Source organism: Pyxicephalus adspersus, chromosome 2, assembly GCF_032062135.1.
Source record: "Pyxicephalus adspersus chromosome 2, UCB_Pads_2.0, whole genome shotgun sequence".
In the NCBI taxonomy this organism is placed as follows: Eukaryota; Metazoa; Chordata; class Amphibia; order Anura; family Pyxicephalidae; genus Pyxicephalus; species Pyxicephalus adspersus.
Genome location: NC_092859.1, coordinates 11,035,422 through 11,051,812, shown reverse-complemented (window position 1 = coordinate 11,051,812; position 16,391 = coordinate 11,035,422). Strand labels below are relative to the sequence as shown.

Below are 16,391 nucleotides of genomic sequence, written 5' to 3'. Positions count from 1 at the left end.
CGTGCGTTTTTTTTCTTGTTTGGTGGGTACATGGATTTTATTTTGGTGATATCAGAGGGTACATAACATAGTACAAAGCATACATGTGTCAGAACAAATCCATCAACTCGCCATTTCCATTCAGGTGGATTGTCCCAGCAACTTTTACATCGGGAAGACCGACACCGGTTGTAGCTTTGACACTTTTTTTTTCTCTGTGCCAAAATCTCTTTTAATTGTAACCAATGAAAATACCCGAAACTGACCGCTTGCAATCATTTGGACAGCTAAACTCAGACTGGGGCAAATTAGGTTTACTGTAGTGCTGGTCTGCAAACAATGTGCTGAGCAGAATAGTGATAGAGAATGTAGTATCAGTCTGCTGCTTCTTTACTGCCCAATCATTGGCTGGGGGAGGGACAAGAATCAGTACTACTTCTTTACTGCCCAATATTAGGCTGGGGGAGGGACAAATATCAGTGCTGCTTCTTTACTGCCCAATATTAGGCTGGGGGAGGGACAAATATCAGCTTCTTTACTGCCCAATATTAGGCTGGGGGAGGGACAAATATCAGTGCTGCTTCTTTACTGCCCAATATTAGGCTGGGGGAGGGACAAATATCAGTGCTGCTTCTTTACTGCCCGATATTAGGCTGGGGGAAGGACAAATATCAGTGCTGCTTCTTTACCGCCCAATAATAGGCTGGGGGAGGGACAAGTATCAATCTGCTGCTCTTTTACTGCCCAATCATTGGCTGAAGGAGGGACAAGTTAATGTTCTATTGCTTAATTACAACAAACAAAAGTCAGGGCTTTGGGCTTGCTGGCTGTACTAAGCCGCAAGACTGGATGGAAAGGAACAAAGTTCTCATTTTAATATTTCTTTAAGCTTTTTGCCTGGAATTTATTTCAACTTCAGTAAACCCCCTCAATGAAAGCTTTATTTATAAAACCATGGACTGTCATTCCTAATCTGTTCCTGCTAGTTTCCCGGTTTATATGGTCTCATTAGTTACTGACTGTAGAGAAGCATGCAGCAAGTGAAGATGACAAGATCTTCATGTTTGTGCTACAGTAGCTTTTTGGTAGGATCTGGAGGAACAGGCTGGCCTTCTACACATCAGTGAGTTTTGAGCTCTCATGACTTTGTTCACTTGCTGTCCTTTCCTGAACCACGTTTGGCGAGCACTAATCCCCCATCATTCAGCCATCAGAATTTGCCCCTTGTTAAAATTATTAAGATTCTTTCACCTGAGGCAGTGATGATTCTTGCACTGATTTGAGGCATTCTAGCAACTTCAATTTCCTCAACATTTCATCCTAATGGGCTGGAACTCAGGGAACATTTTGGGAAGCAGACAAAGACTTGAAATTGGCTAAATCATTGACCCCATAATAAAAATTATTGGTATCAATATTTTTAAGGTATCATATGTTATCCTGAGTCAGGGTTGTGGACAGGATCTACAAGAACATGCAGGACATCCTGTTTAATAACCGAGGGTACTGATATGGAATCGGCCCCCCATGTGTGGCTATAAAATTCCCCACTACAAGACTGACTGTTTATGGGAATTGGTGCCAAAAAGTTGCAATCGGAATATCAATTTATCTCAAAGATGTGCAGTAGTGACTGCGAATCGCACGAATCACGTCTTTATACACAGGGACACAGTCATTTTCAAGATGGCCTACCCCAAGTCAAAAATGTATATGTATGCTGCAGCATGGATGGACCCTTCATTGGGAGCACATACAGGTAAGTGTGATGGTCAGCTAACCATAAATGTTTGGCCACACAGTGCATTTTATGCTCAAGGGTAAACTTGGCTTGCTTACTGAAGGCAGCTAGACACGTTTAGTGTTCTCTATTAAAAATGAATAACTAACCATAGAAAGTATCTTACCAAAAACATAGCTGATGTTTGAAACACTTTCAGCTGAGGTAGTTAGTTAACAGTAAGAGTTTAAACATGCTTGGGGTAGCCATAGATTATTACAAAAACAAGATGGAGGCATAGAAGTGACCCAGGGAAGAAGTGTTTTTTTACAATTATGCTCCAGGGCTTTACATTGTGCAGTCCTAAGGCTAGACACACCACAAGAGAGGGTTTCAGTGGAAGGGGTTACAGCTCCCCCCATTGCACAGTGTAAATAAGCCCAGAAACAACAATGTATTGCAGCTTGACTGATTACATAAGTAGCTGCATTTGTTTTCTCAGGCTATTTTTTACCTGATCACCTAAATAATATACTTGGTTGGCTACATGCTGTAAGCCATAGTTGTTGCACAGGATGGGCCTTGTCTGACTTTGATTGTCTCCTTTACATGGCTGACGATAGGTCTTGTATAGGATATGTAACATTTCCCAAAGGATTTCTATACCTTCGTAAAACCTTCTTAACCTGAAAAAGAAAAGTAATGCAGCCACCACACACTTTGGCATATGAAAAACACAATTCAAACAAGTCAATAAAAGAAATAGAAGTGCTAAGATTTTGATACTAGATGCATTGCTCAGGTAAAAAAAAAAAAAATATTTTATTCATTACTGTGTACGGCCGCAGATGAGTGGCAGTGCCGTGGGAATTTCTCACGTGGAGTCCTTGACCTCCAAGAAGCAAATGACCTGTAATAACCATCTTTAACTTGTAACCTCGATTTACAGGGGTCATTTCTATGACTAATGTGAAAGCAGCACGATCAGTAAAATAAGGAGGGCAACCACCAAAACGATGATTGCACACCACTGCCGGCGGTCTGTAAGAGAGGAAAGAGAAAATAAAATGATTGCTGCTGAATCCTGCAAAAGTTTTTAAATAGCCTAAGAGGCAGCCTATTTATTCCTAGAGCTCTGGGACATCACTGAGATATGTGAAATCCATAGGAATAAAGCCTGTCCATTCACCAGAGATCAATGATATCATGAGCATCACTGATAGTCAATAGAAACTTTTGATACTTCTGACTATCAGATTATAACAGTCCAAATCTGACCACAAGCTTTTCAGTCTGATTGTATTATTTGTAGTAAAACATTTCCCTATATGAGAGATGGTAGATCTAGGGGAGATTCATTTTTTTTAGGTTTGCCCTCTTATCACATAGTTTTGTAGATATGAAGATTGTACAGATTATAGTAGTTATAGGCCAGCTTTGGGCGAGATACATCAACCCCCCTAGCAGTATTCCCAAGTGTAACTCAAGGTAAAAAATACATGCAAAAAGTGGTACTCCCGAATCAATCTCGGGGATGATGCTAAATACAATAAAAACCCCACTTACCTTGTTCCTTTGGCATCCTGCTCAGTCGTCCAGGTCCTCTGGACACGACCTTCTTCGATCTCCTCCCGGCGACTGCAGAGACGTTCTCCGGTGACGTCGGTGCATGTGTTGGTTCGTGCGCGAGGCGTGGCGGGAAATTTAGATAATTTTGTATTGGATTCAATACAAAACAGCTGTATTGAGTCCAATACAAAGAAATCTTATATTTAAATATATATATATATATATATATATATATATATATATATATATATGCTACTGTACAGTTATATTACAGGTTTCACTATTTTTTATTTAATTTTTTTTTTTTTTACAGATTTTTGTGTTTTTTTATTTAAATTTTATTAATAAATTTATCAAATATTGGACATATTTCGGTGAGTTATGCCTAAGAATTATAAGGCCACAATGTAAAACAAATCTCCATGCAAAACAATGTAACATTTTTTGTGTGACAATATGGACATAATTAGAACGCTATGGGGTTAAAGAAAGCAAGTGGAAATTGTGTTGTGCCAGACTTAAGCTACATACACACGGCAGATTTTTATCGCCCGATAATCGGCATCGGTCAATTATCGGGCGAAAATCTGCCGTGTGTACAGTCGGTGTCGTCCATCATCCGGACGACCGACCTGCCGGATCCACGGACGATGGACGACAGCCGATCGTAATGAAAGGGAAGAGGAGAGCGCGCAGCAGGGTGCCGCTCCGTCGCTCTCCCCCTCCCCTCTCCATAGAGCATGAACGGTGCTGTATGTACAGCATCGTTCATGCATCTTGCAGCCCCTTGTCGTTGGAAAGGATCGTGAAAGATCCTTTCCAATGACAAAAGTTGCAAGTGTGTACGCAGCTTTAGGCTAAGTACACACGTGCAATAGTTTTCGTCTGATAATCAGCTCAGAGCCGATATCGGACGAGAATCTTGAGTGTGTACAGCGTTTGTCGTCCGAACGACAGACCTGGCAGATCGACGAATGTTCATAATGCAAGTGAAGAGAGTGCAGCAGGGGACCGCTCCAACATTCTCCCCCTCCCCTCTCCATAGAGCAGAACGGCGCTGCATGTACAGATCTCGTTTATACATTGTGTAGTCGTTTGAAAGGATCATGAAAGATCCTTTCCAATGACAATAATTTCCTGGGTGTACCCAGCCTTAAGAGCAGCATCAGATAACATGCTCCTAATGGAGATGACTGGTAGTTAATTTTGAGGATCGCCTGTCTGTTGCAGACATTACAGTATCTACAACAGCATTTCTCAACCATCCTTACATGGGGATCCCCTTGAAATAACTTTCAAGTCCTAAGGATCCCTCTGCTAATATTACTACATTAACAGCTCACAGTATATTAGCTTGGTGGTCAGTGGGAATAATATCTTTTACATTGCTGGCCGTTGGATAGAATGTCACCTTTACAGATAGCCAAAAACATCATTGGTTTCAATTCAACTGACCTGAGTGGTACAAATTGCTCATTGCTCAGGGAACCTCTAGCAACCTCTGGATGAACCCCACTTGAGAAATCCTAGATTAGATATCTAATGTGACTGAGGCCTTCTGGGTTCCAACAAAAATAAATCTTACCGCTAGTCATATGGGATACTTTGGCCAATCTCTTCAGCACCGAGTCCATTCGACTTTGTGTGTTATCCATCTCATGGGAAAAATCATCAAGCATACTGAGGAAAAGCGTACAGAAACATCATGCATAATTATCAACATCAAGACAACTTTGTGTGTTTAATTCATAATGGGGGCAACGTGACTCACACAGCCTGCTCATCTAGTTCGTCCCCGATACGTCCCGACATGTTCTTCAACACTCGAATACTTCCTGATACCAGCTCCAGTTCTGCATCCTGCTCGTCTATGATCAGCTGAAGAAACAAAATGGCTTCACTTAGCTTCCCTTCAAACTAATTACATTGAGGCCCTACTGACAGGAACTTTAGCTATCTGCTTCAACAGAAGTCCTAAACAGCCCTAACATCTGGGCATAGACCAGTTCACCTTCTCTTTTGCAAAGGGTGATTACCAACATGGCTGCAAATGTGTTAACCCTAATGAACTTTGCCGCTTTTCGTCCTCTAAATATACCACTAAAGTGTGTTGTGTCTGTTCATTATTATTCCCAGCTTGCTCTATGGACTTCAGAATACATCCACAATGTTCTGTAGTCTTATCGTTTCATGTCCTAGGGTGGTCAATGTAGCATCCTATAGCACCTGTGATTGGCTGCAATGGCATACAAGTTCCTGCCAATATTATAAGATCACCAGGCAGTGACTTTTGTACTTTTCTATCCATGCTATAGGTGCACTTAAACTCCAAGCTGACATACAGATCCAGGAGTAGAATCTTCAAGTCTTATTGCAATGCTTACCTGTTGTTGTGCCTGCTGGTCCTCTATGTACCGGGAGTTCCCAGATATAATCTCCTCATCAAGGCGGGAAAAGTGATCTGAAGCTGTAGGCCGAGTGATGCCCAGTGCCTAGGACACAGAGAATGTAATTATTTGCACGTCAGACATGAGGGTGAACCCGCCGAAGGGAAGCTACAAGCAAATGTCAGTACCTCCCGGTTCTTCCTCTCTGTGAAGGCCTGCACTCGGGGGCTGGAGATGTGATCCCTCATTTCCTAGAATTGGGAAAAAACAATTTGGTAAGAAAATGACTCAAAAATCAATAAATTAAGAGCTTCTAATGCAGAATGCTGCTGAAGAATAGGAAGCCTCAGATCTGACCTCATTGAGGATATGTTCCCTCATTGTTTTAATGTGTTTTTATGTACCCATTGGGGACATTTTACAATTATGGTGCTGTGAGGAAGCGACCTTGCTTACCATGCCTAATAAATTTCCCATTGCTTCTTGTCCTTACTGACCTCACTTACTGTCCCTGAGAAATTTCCTATCACTTCTGACTCAGAAAGGAAACTATCTCACTGTCCCGGTGACAGGAGCTTCACCACAATATAAGTGAGGGAGAACATATTTTTTATGATATGGACAGCTAGAAATACAGACATTAGACTGGAGGAGGTTGAAACAAAACACAATGTTAATCAGTGGTTCTGCAGTGCAAGGAAAGAGAGAAGAGTGACATTGAAATAAGTGTGCTGCTTCTCCTTTCACTGTGCTGAGTGGTGGTGCAGTGTACCGGATCGATAGTTGGCAGCATGGTGGTTCACTGGTTAGCTCTGGCTTTTGCAGCGCTGGGTCCCAGGTTCGTATCTCGGCCAGGACACTATCTGCATTGAGTTTTCAGGTTCTATCCATGTTTACATGGGTTTCCTCCAGTATCCTCCCACATTCCAAAATCATGCACTATGGTAGGGACATTACATTGCGAGTCCCCTTGAGGGACAGCTAGTGACATGACTATGGACTTTGTACAGCTCTGCATAATATGTTGGTGCTATATGCTGTGTAATAATAATAACAGAAATGCAAACTCTTTAGTAAGTAAAACGGCTACCTTTTTTGTACTTCATGTATATATTGAGAGGATTGCAAGTTCAGCTTTTACTTTTCACTTTGCTTCAATGTGACTGTGCTTAGGCCAGCAATTTCCCCTTTAAGGAAACACTATATTGCCAGGGGAAGGAAACTAGTAGCGAGTAGCAGATTCAACCACGTGCCATTTTCTGTTAATATATGGGTACTCTGGCACTGAATAATTTCCCCCTTTAGGATCTCCAGTTTCCTCCTCACTACCAGTCATTTACACATCAGTAATGTGGTCACTTGTCCTCATTCTTTAAAGGAATTATTAGGATTGCTCAGCAAGATTGTGTTGGAAGAACAGATAAATGTCCCCACCCCAGGATTGCCTAAATTTTAAAGTTGGAAAAACACTTAACATTTGTCTAAAAAACGTTTGGTTTTAGGCAGCCTTGCACCTGCACGTATTAGTAACCTTTCCTGCACTTCTGAAAGAAAGAATTTTCTGTGCAAGCACAGCTCTGTTTACAAAGCAGCTCCTGGAAACATTACCACAAACTTTCCACCAAGAACTTTGAAGACCAAATAGTAAAGGAGCTTCAAAAGGCAAATCAGCACTCCATTGAATCTTAGGCTATGGATAAAATCTTGTTGGCATCCCTTAAAAGATTTCAGGTGCCTTCATTGATGGGTTCTGGTAATACTGCAGCATAGAAATACATTTTTACTCAATTGTGTGATGCTCACCTTGTTGTAATGGTTTAGTGAAAGACATTTTCTGTTCCAACATGACTGTGCACAATGCCAGGTTTAAAAAGACATGGTTTGATGAGTTTGGTGTAAGGAACTCGAGTGTCTTGCACAGGGACCCCATTTTGACCCAACCGAACATCTCTGGGACGAACTGACACCTTAACTGCAAGCCAAAGTAAACACCAGTTCCCTGACAAATGTTCTTATGGCTGGATGTTCAAAAATTCCTAGATACACCCCAAAATCTTAACAAAACTTTTCCTAGAAGAATGAAGGCTGTCCTAGTTGCAATGATGGAGGTGGGTTTGATCCTGTATATAAAGGTCCATGGTTTTTGGACAGTTCTTGTCCCACTCACCTTTCTGACCTGATAGAAAAATACTTCCCCAGCCGCTCTCTTCACTCCTCCAATTACCTACTAATGACTTCCCCTCTCATAACCTCATCACACACACGGCTCCAAGACTTTTTTTAGAGCTGCTACAACTCCCTGGAATAGACTTCCTCTTTACATTTGGCTTGCTCCTACTTTCTGCTCATTTAAAAGAGAACTAAAAAACCCATCTTTTCAAACTTGCCTACCCTTCTTCTTCTCTCTCCTTATTCCTCACTAATTCCCACCAATCCATATCCCCCCCCCTCTATTGTGTGATACTTCCCCACCTCCTAGATTGTAAGCTCTTCTGGGCAGGGTCCTTTCCTCCTCCCGTGTCACTCTCTGTCATTTGCAACCCCTATTTAATGTACAGTGCTGCGTAATATGTTGGCGCTATATAAATCCTGTTTAGTAGTAATACCAACAAGCTCAAATACATGTGATGGTCAGGCGTCTGCACACATTTTAGCCATGCAGTGTATATATCTGAAGGGGAGATCTGTACAATTAGTTTTCAGCTTCTTATTCATGTTACAGCCATGAAGAGAAGGTTGGACACACAGATTCTCCACCTTCTCATTACAGAGAATATCCTATCTGACATGCTTGTAGGCACTGCCAATGGGAACTGTGAAGAATGTCAGACACCAACAATCAGCTTTTGCCAGCAGAATCTTTATAAAGCCAGTAGAGGATTCAAACTCGGGATAGAGGATTCAAATTACCATCTGTAAATATTACATTTTATCGTTTACTTTTTTTAGGTGGAATGAGCCTTTAAAAAGAATTTTCCACCCTCTTGAGTGTCTTGATAAATCAAAATATCTGTCTTGATAGTATCAAAATAAAAAGGGTTCAACCATTGCAGTTCCTGCTGTCACTTACTGTAAGTGAGCCTCTCCCAGTGCAAGTTTCCTACAAGTTTATAAAAAAAAAAAAAAAAAAGATCTAAAAGCACATTGAGGGAAAGAAGTATTTGATCCCCTGCCGATTTTGTACATTTGCCCTTAAAGGAATGACCAGTCTATAATTGTATAGTGGTTTAATGGTTTATTGCAGCTGTGAGAGACAGAAAACAACAAAAGAACCCTCAAAAACCCAGTGCTCAAAAGTCAGAGCTTGATGTGCATTGTAATGAGAGAAATAAGTATTTGATTCCCTATCAACCAGCAAGATTTCAGGCTCCCAGGTGTCTTCTCTGCATGCAGGTAACGAGCCGAGTTTAGGAGCACCCTCTGTAAGGGTAAGTACCTGTAAAAAGACAACTGTCCAGTGAAACAATCAATCAGATTTTAAACTAGCCATCATGCCCAAGACCAAAGAGCTGTCTAAGGATGTCAGGGACAAGACTGTAGACCTACACAAGGCTGGACTGGGCTACAAGACTATTGCCAAGTAGCTTGGTGAGACGGTGACAACAGTTGGCGCGATAATTCGCAAATGGAAGAAACACAAAATAACTATCCTGAGAATGGTGTTGAAGCAGACCAGAACTACACAGGGGGAACTTGTCAATGGTCTCAGGGCAGCGGGGACCATAGTCACCAGGAAAACAATTGGTAGCACACTGCGCCATGAAGGCCTGAAATCTTGCAGGGGCCGCAAGGTCCCCCTGCTCAAGATAGCACATGTACAAGCCCGTCTGCAGTATGCCAATAAAAATCTGAATGATCCAGAGGGTAAAAGTGTTGTGGTCAGATGAGTTCAAAATTGAGCTCTTTGGCATGAACCTAACTCGCCGTGTTTGGAGGAAGAGGAATGCTGCCTATGACCCCAAGAACACCATCCCCACCATCAAACATGGAGGCTGACACAATATGCTTTGGGGGTGTTTTTTTGCTAAGGGGACAGGACACCTTCACCGCATCGAAGGGACAATGGACAGGACCATGTACCATCAAATCTTAGGTGAGCACCTCCTTCCCTCAGCCAGGGCATTGAAAATGGGTATTCCAGCATGACAATGACCCAAAACACACGGCCAAGGCAACAAAGGAGTGGCTCAAGAAGAAGCACAAGAAGGTTCTGGAGTGGCCTAGCCAGTCTCCAGACCTTAATCCCATAGAGAATCTGTGGAGGGAGCAGAAGGTTCGAGTTGCCAAACATCAGTCTTGAAATCTTACTGACTTGGAGAGGATCAGCAAAGAGGAGTGGGACAAAATCCCTCCTGAGCTGTGTGCAAACCTGGTGGCCAACTACAAGAAACGTCTGACTTCTGTGATTGCCAACAAGGGGTTTGCCACCAAGTACTAAGTCATCTTTTGCGAAGGGATCAAATACTTATTTAACTCATTACAATGCACATCAAGCTCTGACTTTTGAGCACTGGGTTTTTGAGGGTTCTTTTGTGGTTATTCTGTCTCACACACCTATAATAAACCTACCATTACAATGATAGACCGGTCATTTCTTTGTTAGAGGGCAAACGTACAAAATCAGCAGGGGATCAAATACTTTTTTCCCTTGCTGTATATAATAATTTATAAACATATATGTGTGTGTGTGTGTGGACAATAAATGTATCACCTTGAGTGAACTTCTCGTCTTCTCCACAAAGTTCTTTCTTTCAGTCAGCTCAGCTCCCGTAATTTTAAATTTTTTTGGGTTTGCTTCAACAATGCCTATGATACAAGTTAAGGAAAAGCAGAAAGGATTCTGGGATGGTAGGAAAATGTTGACAAGAGAGTATACTGTGTTACATCAAATAATTAATTACATTCGGTCTTGCATATAAGTCTGTGTGGCCCCTACAAAAGCCAGATATTCCCATCCATTCCCTACTTTGCCCCAGATGTATGTTAAAGGAAATGTAGTTAGGATACTGATGGTCTCTTCTAAATCTTCGAGATCCCATTCTATGCTCCTCAGAGAATTTCGGAGCTCATTGGTTGTCCAATCAAATTCTTCAGCACTGGACATGTTACTTTCTTGGAGGAGTTCACACCATCGTTGGTAGAGGCCCCGGCTGGTATTTAGGGACTTCTGCACCTCCCTGTAAATGACAATAACAATCATGAAATGATAAATTAAAATGTCTGTTAAAAGAAACACAAATTACTGTAAAAAGACAATATCGGTTATCCATTTAGGGCAAAATGACAGAGCATCCCCCTTTACCACCTCTGAGCTGAATTCTACCCCAAGTAATCCTCAAGGTCAGAGCAAAGGCAATGGGAAGAAGTCACGGCCCCTCATGTGTCAGTCCTTTTGTTCCCATATATCCAAATATAGGAAAACGCATGCAAGCAGCAGTTTTTTTGGCTATTTGTAATTACCATAGTTAAATCTTCATACACAGGTATCACAAAAAATACAGTACAGGATACACAAAAAAATAAGTAGAATACAAAGTAAGAATAATCCCAACCTCATCCAAAATAAGTGAGGTTTTCTTAGGATATTTTCCTTTACACAAACTCCTAGCACATAGAAATTGTTACAAAGAAAAGGTGGTAACTTGAAACAACGCAAATGTGATTCTTATGTCTTTATAACCCGACGCGTTTCACCTTCCTCAGGGGAACCTAAGACGGGTAAACTAATAGTTCTAATATCACACACTTATATTTATAATGTTTGTAATGTTGGTCAGTTAATACCAAGCAATAGAATTCACATAAATCAGTACATAGTATAATGTATGAAATGTATGATTCCCCTATATCCAAAAGCCATATTCCATTTCATCAATAAGGTCCTGGGAGAAAGCAATGGAGAGCGGATAGGCATGTATACATTGCTGTGGGGAACGGGAGATGGCTATCAGCAAAAAAAGCAAAGTAACAAATGTTTCTGTAAAGTCCTGAGGATGTCCTCAGCAGAACCATAACTGCTAATGTTAGTCACTAGGTTTAAGGGGATTTCTAAACAGGGGTTACATTTCCAACTATAAACTCCAAGTCATGCCAATTAGATCCTTTCAATTAAAGCAGATTGAAGCTAGGTCTTTATGCAACACCACACAGCAACTAAATATTGTCACTCCTACCATTCAGAGTACAGTACCAGTCTCCTAAAAACTCACGTAGGCTTCCCTTTGCAGAAGAGCTTATGGGTATTGGGAGGCATGTGAAATCCTCCTACGATTATTGGCTTTGGCAGACAGTCACCAGGCCAGAACACGGTCACCATCTAACACATCTTACACAAAGGGGAAAATGTGGCAGGGATATGAAATTTGGGTCCGGCACTTTAAAGAGACCTTGTCACATTAAAGTTTATCCTCCCGTCTACACATGTATGCATTTCTCTGCTCCTGTAATGAGCAAAATTGCACACTTCCTGGTGGCAATGACTTCTATCTGTTCTTCTATACTATTGAGCAGTAAAACTGGCGATCAAATAATGGTGTCAGAAAGGTGTTACTAAGCTTGCCTCATAAAGAATAACGGAGTAGCTCCCCATAACAATATGTTGTACAAAAAAGAAAACAGAGCAAAGCTGGGGTTCTTGCGTGGCAAATCAAGATTAATAAATGTGTTATTAATCAAGTACATCTCTTACCCGACGCATTTTGCCAGTCGACTTCTTCAGGGGATTTAACAAGATGTTTTCATTATACCGGCCTTTTTATATCCTCTGAAGAAGCCCACCGGCGAAACGCATCAGGATAAGAGACGTACTTATCTGTCTGGGGATCTTTAATGTCTAGACATCTGGTCTTGTATCCCATGAAACTAATGGGAAAGGCCAAAACCAATCTGATTGTATAACACATTTGTGTGTGAAAGTTACACTTTCATCCAATTGTATTTGCTATTGCACAAAATAATCTTGCCGCACAAAAACTTCAGCTTTCCTTTGTTTTCTTTTTTTTACATCAAATAATAGAGTAATTGGACCTTGTAGGAGACACAGCGTTATATCTCAACATTTCCAGGAAGTGTTTAACTTGGCAGATTATAGCAGCCCAGAATCCACAGCTGCAGTCTGAAAGTGGTATTTTAAGGAATCACAAAAAGAAATGGTAATACATTAAACATTGTATAGCCAGCCTGGAGTATATTAAACATGTAAAATAATACAATTGCTTCATCAAGCATTTATTACAGACAATTCAAACTCTATCTACACCACCAAAGTGTGACTTTATCAATGGGGAGGAAATATAAAATAATTAAAACATTTTAATGATAGAAAACTTCCATTTACTGAGTGGATTAGATAAAAGATGGAGTGTGTGGGATGAACAAACATCATTGCAGCTTTATTATTACACAATAAAGGTGTCTATGTAGGAAGAGGGGGGTACCAGACAGGCAATCCTGCAGCTGGCCGGATGGACGCCTCCTTCTCTTTGTAATATTCTTTGTATTTAGGTGATGTCATTCTCTAATGAATGAATAGGTTTTCCTTACACAAATATAAAACTTTTCAGGAAAATCACTGACCTGCAGGGAATAAAGTGATCTCATGAATACAAAGGTGTTTATATATGCAAAGGTTGTGGATTTGCCAATAACAACCAGAGTTATTTTTTTATTTTACATAAAAACCGGGATTCTAATTGTTTTCTATAGACAACAACCCCCTGTATGTGTCATAACTCAGCCCCAAAAGTTATCAGGGACATGTCTGGTCTCTGGTGAACAGATGGGCTGTGTACTCATGAATAATTATATCACCGTGAAGTCACTCATGCCTAGTGAATGGAAAAATGCCATTCTCATGAATATGAAGTGCTGGTGATGTCACTGGTCTCTAGATAAAAAGTGTCCCTATGATGTCACTGCTTTCTAGTGATTGGGTAGGCTGCAATCTTATAAAGTCAGTGATATCACCAGACTTTATGGATGGATAGGCTGCTTTCTCATGAATATGAAGGGTCACTGTGATGTCACTGCTTTCTAATGATTGGATATGTTGGGTTCTCATCAAGGGCTGATGATGTCATTCGTTTCTTTTAAATGAATAGGCTGGTCTCTTATGAATATGAAGTGTTTGTGATATCACTGGTTTGTATCAATGGATAGGCTGCATTTTCATGAAGTGTTGGTGATATCACTGGTCCCTAGTGAATGGATAGGCTGTGGTGTTCTCATAAAGAATGAGTGATGTCATCAGTCTTTATGATTGGACAGGTTGCGTTCTCATGAATATGAAGGGTCTCCAAAATGTCACGGGTTTATGGTGATTGGATAGAGTGTTCTCACGAAGTGCCAGTGATGTCACTGGTCCCTAGTGATTGGATAGGCTGTATTCTTGTGAAATGTTGGTGACGTCACCGTTCTCTAATGATTGGATATGTTGTTCTCATGAATTGTTGATGATGTCATTGGTCTCTAGTAATCGGATAGGCTGTTCTTGCGAACTGTCAGTGATGTCACTGGTCTCTAGTGATTGGATAGGCTGTATTCTTGTGAAATGTTGATGATGTCACTGCTCTCTAGTGATTGGATATGTTGTTACCGTGAATTGTTGATGATGTCACTGGTCTCTAGTAATTGGATAGGCTGTATTCTTGTGAAATGTTGATGATGTCACAGGTCTCTAGCGATTGGATAGGCTGTATTCTCATAGTGTCAGTGATATCCCGGGCTCTATGAATGAATAAGCTGCATTCTCATCAATACAAATCATTCTCCACATTCACTTACCCTCTGACCACGGAGAATGGATCCTCCACAGACATCCTGAGCAATCTTCTCTTGTCTCTCTCCCTTTGGTTACACTAGCAGTCTCCAGTAATGTATCTTCACCTCACATAGCTATGCACTTCCCATGCTTCTCTAAATCTGACCTTTCCTGCTAACTATGGCAATGGATACAATACAAATGTATAAACAAGGCACAGAAGGATGTACAGGAGATATTGCTAATTATTTGGCACACATATAAAAGTAATTTCTAGCTCTCCCCTCTTACATTTATAGCACTTTAATTATGTGTACATAACTTGCTCTGTAGAAGTTTTCCATGCATTACCTGTCTAGCAGCTATCTACAGCCACTACATCTTCTCTCCACTGCCTACCCACACTATACAGGCCACTACACTGATACTTTACCCCCGTCAGCCCACTGAACTTCTAGCGCTCCTCCACCACTTGTCAACTCTTCCTCTTTCCACTCCCACACAGTAAGCTTCTCCACGTGTTTCCGGTTATGCCTCACAGCATCTTGGGAGTTGTAGTTTTCCCTACCCTTCACCAGATAGGTTCCAGCCTATCATCGTAAGCCCCGCCTCTTGCCTTCACGGACGCAACTCGCAGGGTGGTCCTTGGTATATGCAAAACTCCGCCTCTACAGTGAATATAAAGCCCCGCCCCATAACCACTAACTCCGCCCAAAAAGCAGTCCAGGTGAATGGCACTGTCTCAACGCAGGGGCCTCCTGTTAGGAGGCTTAGCCACGCCCACTCACATTCAAGCGGGAAAGCGGTTTGTGGCGCAGTTGGAATTAGCGGAGCCTGAGGTAAATTTGCGGAACTGTGGCAAAAAAAAAAAAATGAAGACGGTTTTATAAAATGAACAAGGATGCAGTCAGTAGATACACCTAATTATAGCCAAAGACACAAGTGGACACATTGGTGAGGTAAATTACAGTTTGTGGCTTGTTTAAGGTTCACACGGCCTGGAGGATGTTGTTGGATGCTTGGAACTTAGAAGTGTTTAGTATAAAAAGTAATCATTTAACCATAGTAAATATTTATATATATATATGTTTTTTCCTATAGTGCGTTATACAAGGTGCGGCCTGGTAAGGAATGCAATGGGTTACATATAATGTACCTGGTAAAAAAAATATAATAAAAAAAAAAACTGGTTGCTGACCTCATCCTGATATTAATAAGCTGGTTAAAAAAAAAAAAGAAATAAGAATACTGAAGAGAACCTGTCACTTTGTCTATATCAATTGCCTATCACATGTTGGAGGGGAAAAGGTAGTCCAGTGTAAGCTCTGGTATGGGTTAGGCCCAAGGCGTGGCCAGTTTTGGGTTTGGGGGTTAAACTAGGTAATTACCCCACCTTTTTCAGGGCCCTGGTTGACAGAATGGCAAGGAGCCAGAATGATGTGACACGTAAATCCGTCTCTGTAGGTAAGTATCAAAGGCCGGGTTTCTCCTTTCAAGAGAAACTCACTCTGGTTTTGCAGACCCTCCTGCTGGCCAGAAGCATGGAATCTAGATCTGTAAAGTCTGAAGGCCCCGTCAGTGCTACTATAGTGTGATTCCTACCATCATTTTTTGTTCCTACCTCACATTCTATTTATAGCCTCCAGAAACTTCTTTGTTTACCTAAGTAACCATTAGAGCATCCTAGCACCCACCCCTAAAAAACTACCTCACCTTCTATTTCATGAAGATTCCCATTTCAAAAAATAACTAACCTTCTATTTCATTAAAATTCACATTAGGATTAGCTGTTGAAACCAGTAGAAACAAGCATACCCTTACAAAAAATGTTGTTACGTGAGTTTTTTTACTAGAGTGGTGCAAAGTGAAGAAATGTCGTCCCGATACCTCCTTCAACATTGTCTCCTGGTTGTGGAAAATTCTTGCCGCAAGTGCGATGGCCCAGTGATGTTGACGAACAAGAAGGTCTGTGGACATA

At 41.2% G+C, this 16,391-nt stretch overlaps 1 protein-coding gene across 1 annotated transcript; it reads right to left on the bottom strand.

Annotated features, from left to right (window-relative positions):
* Positions 1–6: 6 nt before the first annotated feature.
* Positions 7–14,878, bottom strand: STX10 (syntaxin 10). The gene is made up of 8 exons (XM_072399470.1): positions 14,437–14,878; positions 10,663–10,832; positions 10,367–10,461; positions 5,844–5,906; positions 5,653–5,760; positions 5,040–5,146; positions 4,854–4,948; positions 7–2,740 (listed from the first exon to the last, which is right to left on the bottom strand). The coding sequence occupies exons 1-8, from the start codon at positions 14,469–14,471 to the stop codon at positions 2,664–2,666; spliced, it is 750 nt and encodes a 249-aa protein (XP_072255571.1). The 5' UTR covers positions 14,472–14,878; the 3' UTR covers positions 7–2,663.
* Between the last annotated feature and the right edge of the window lie 1,513 nt (positions 14,879–16,391).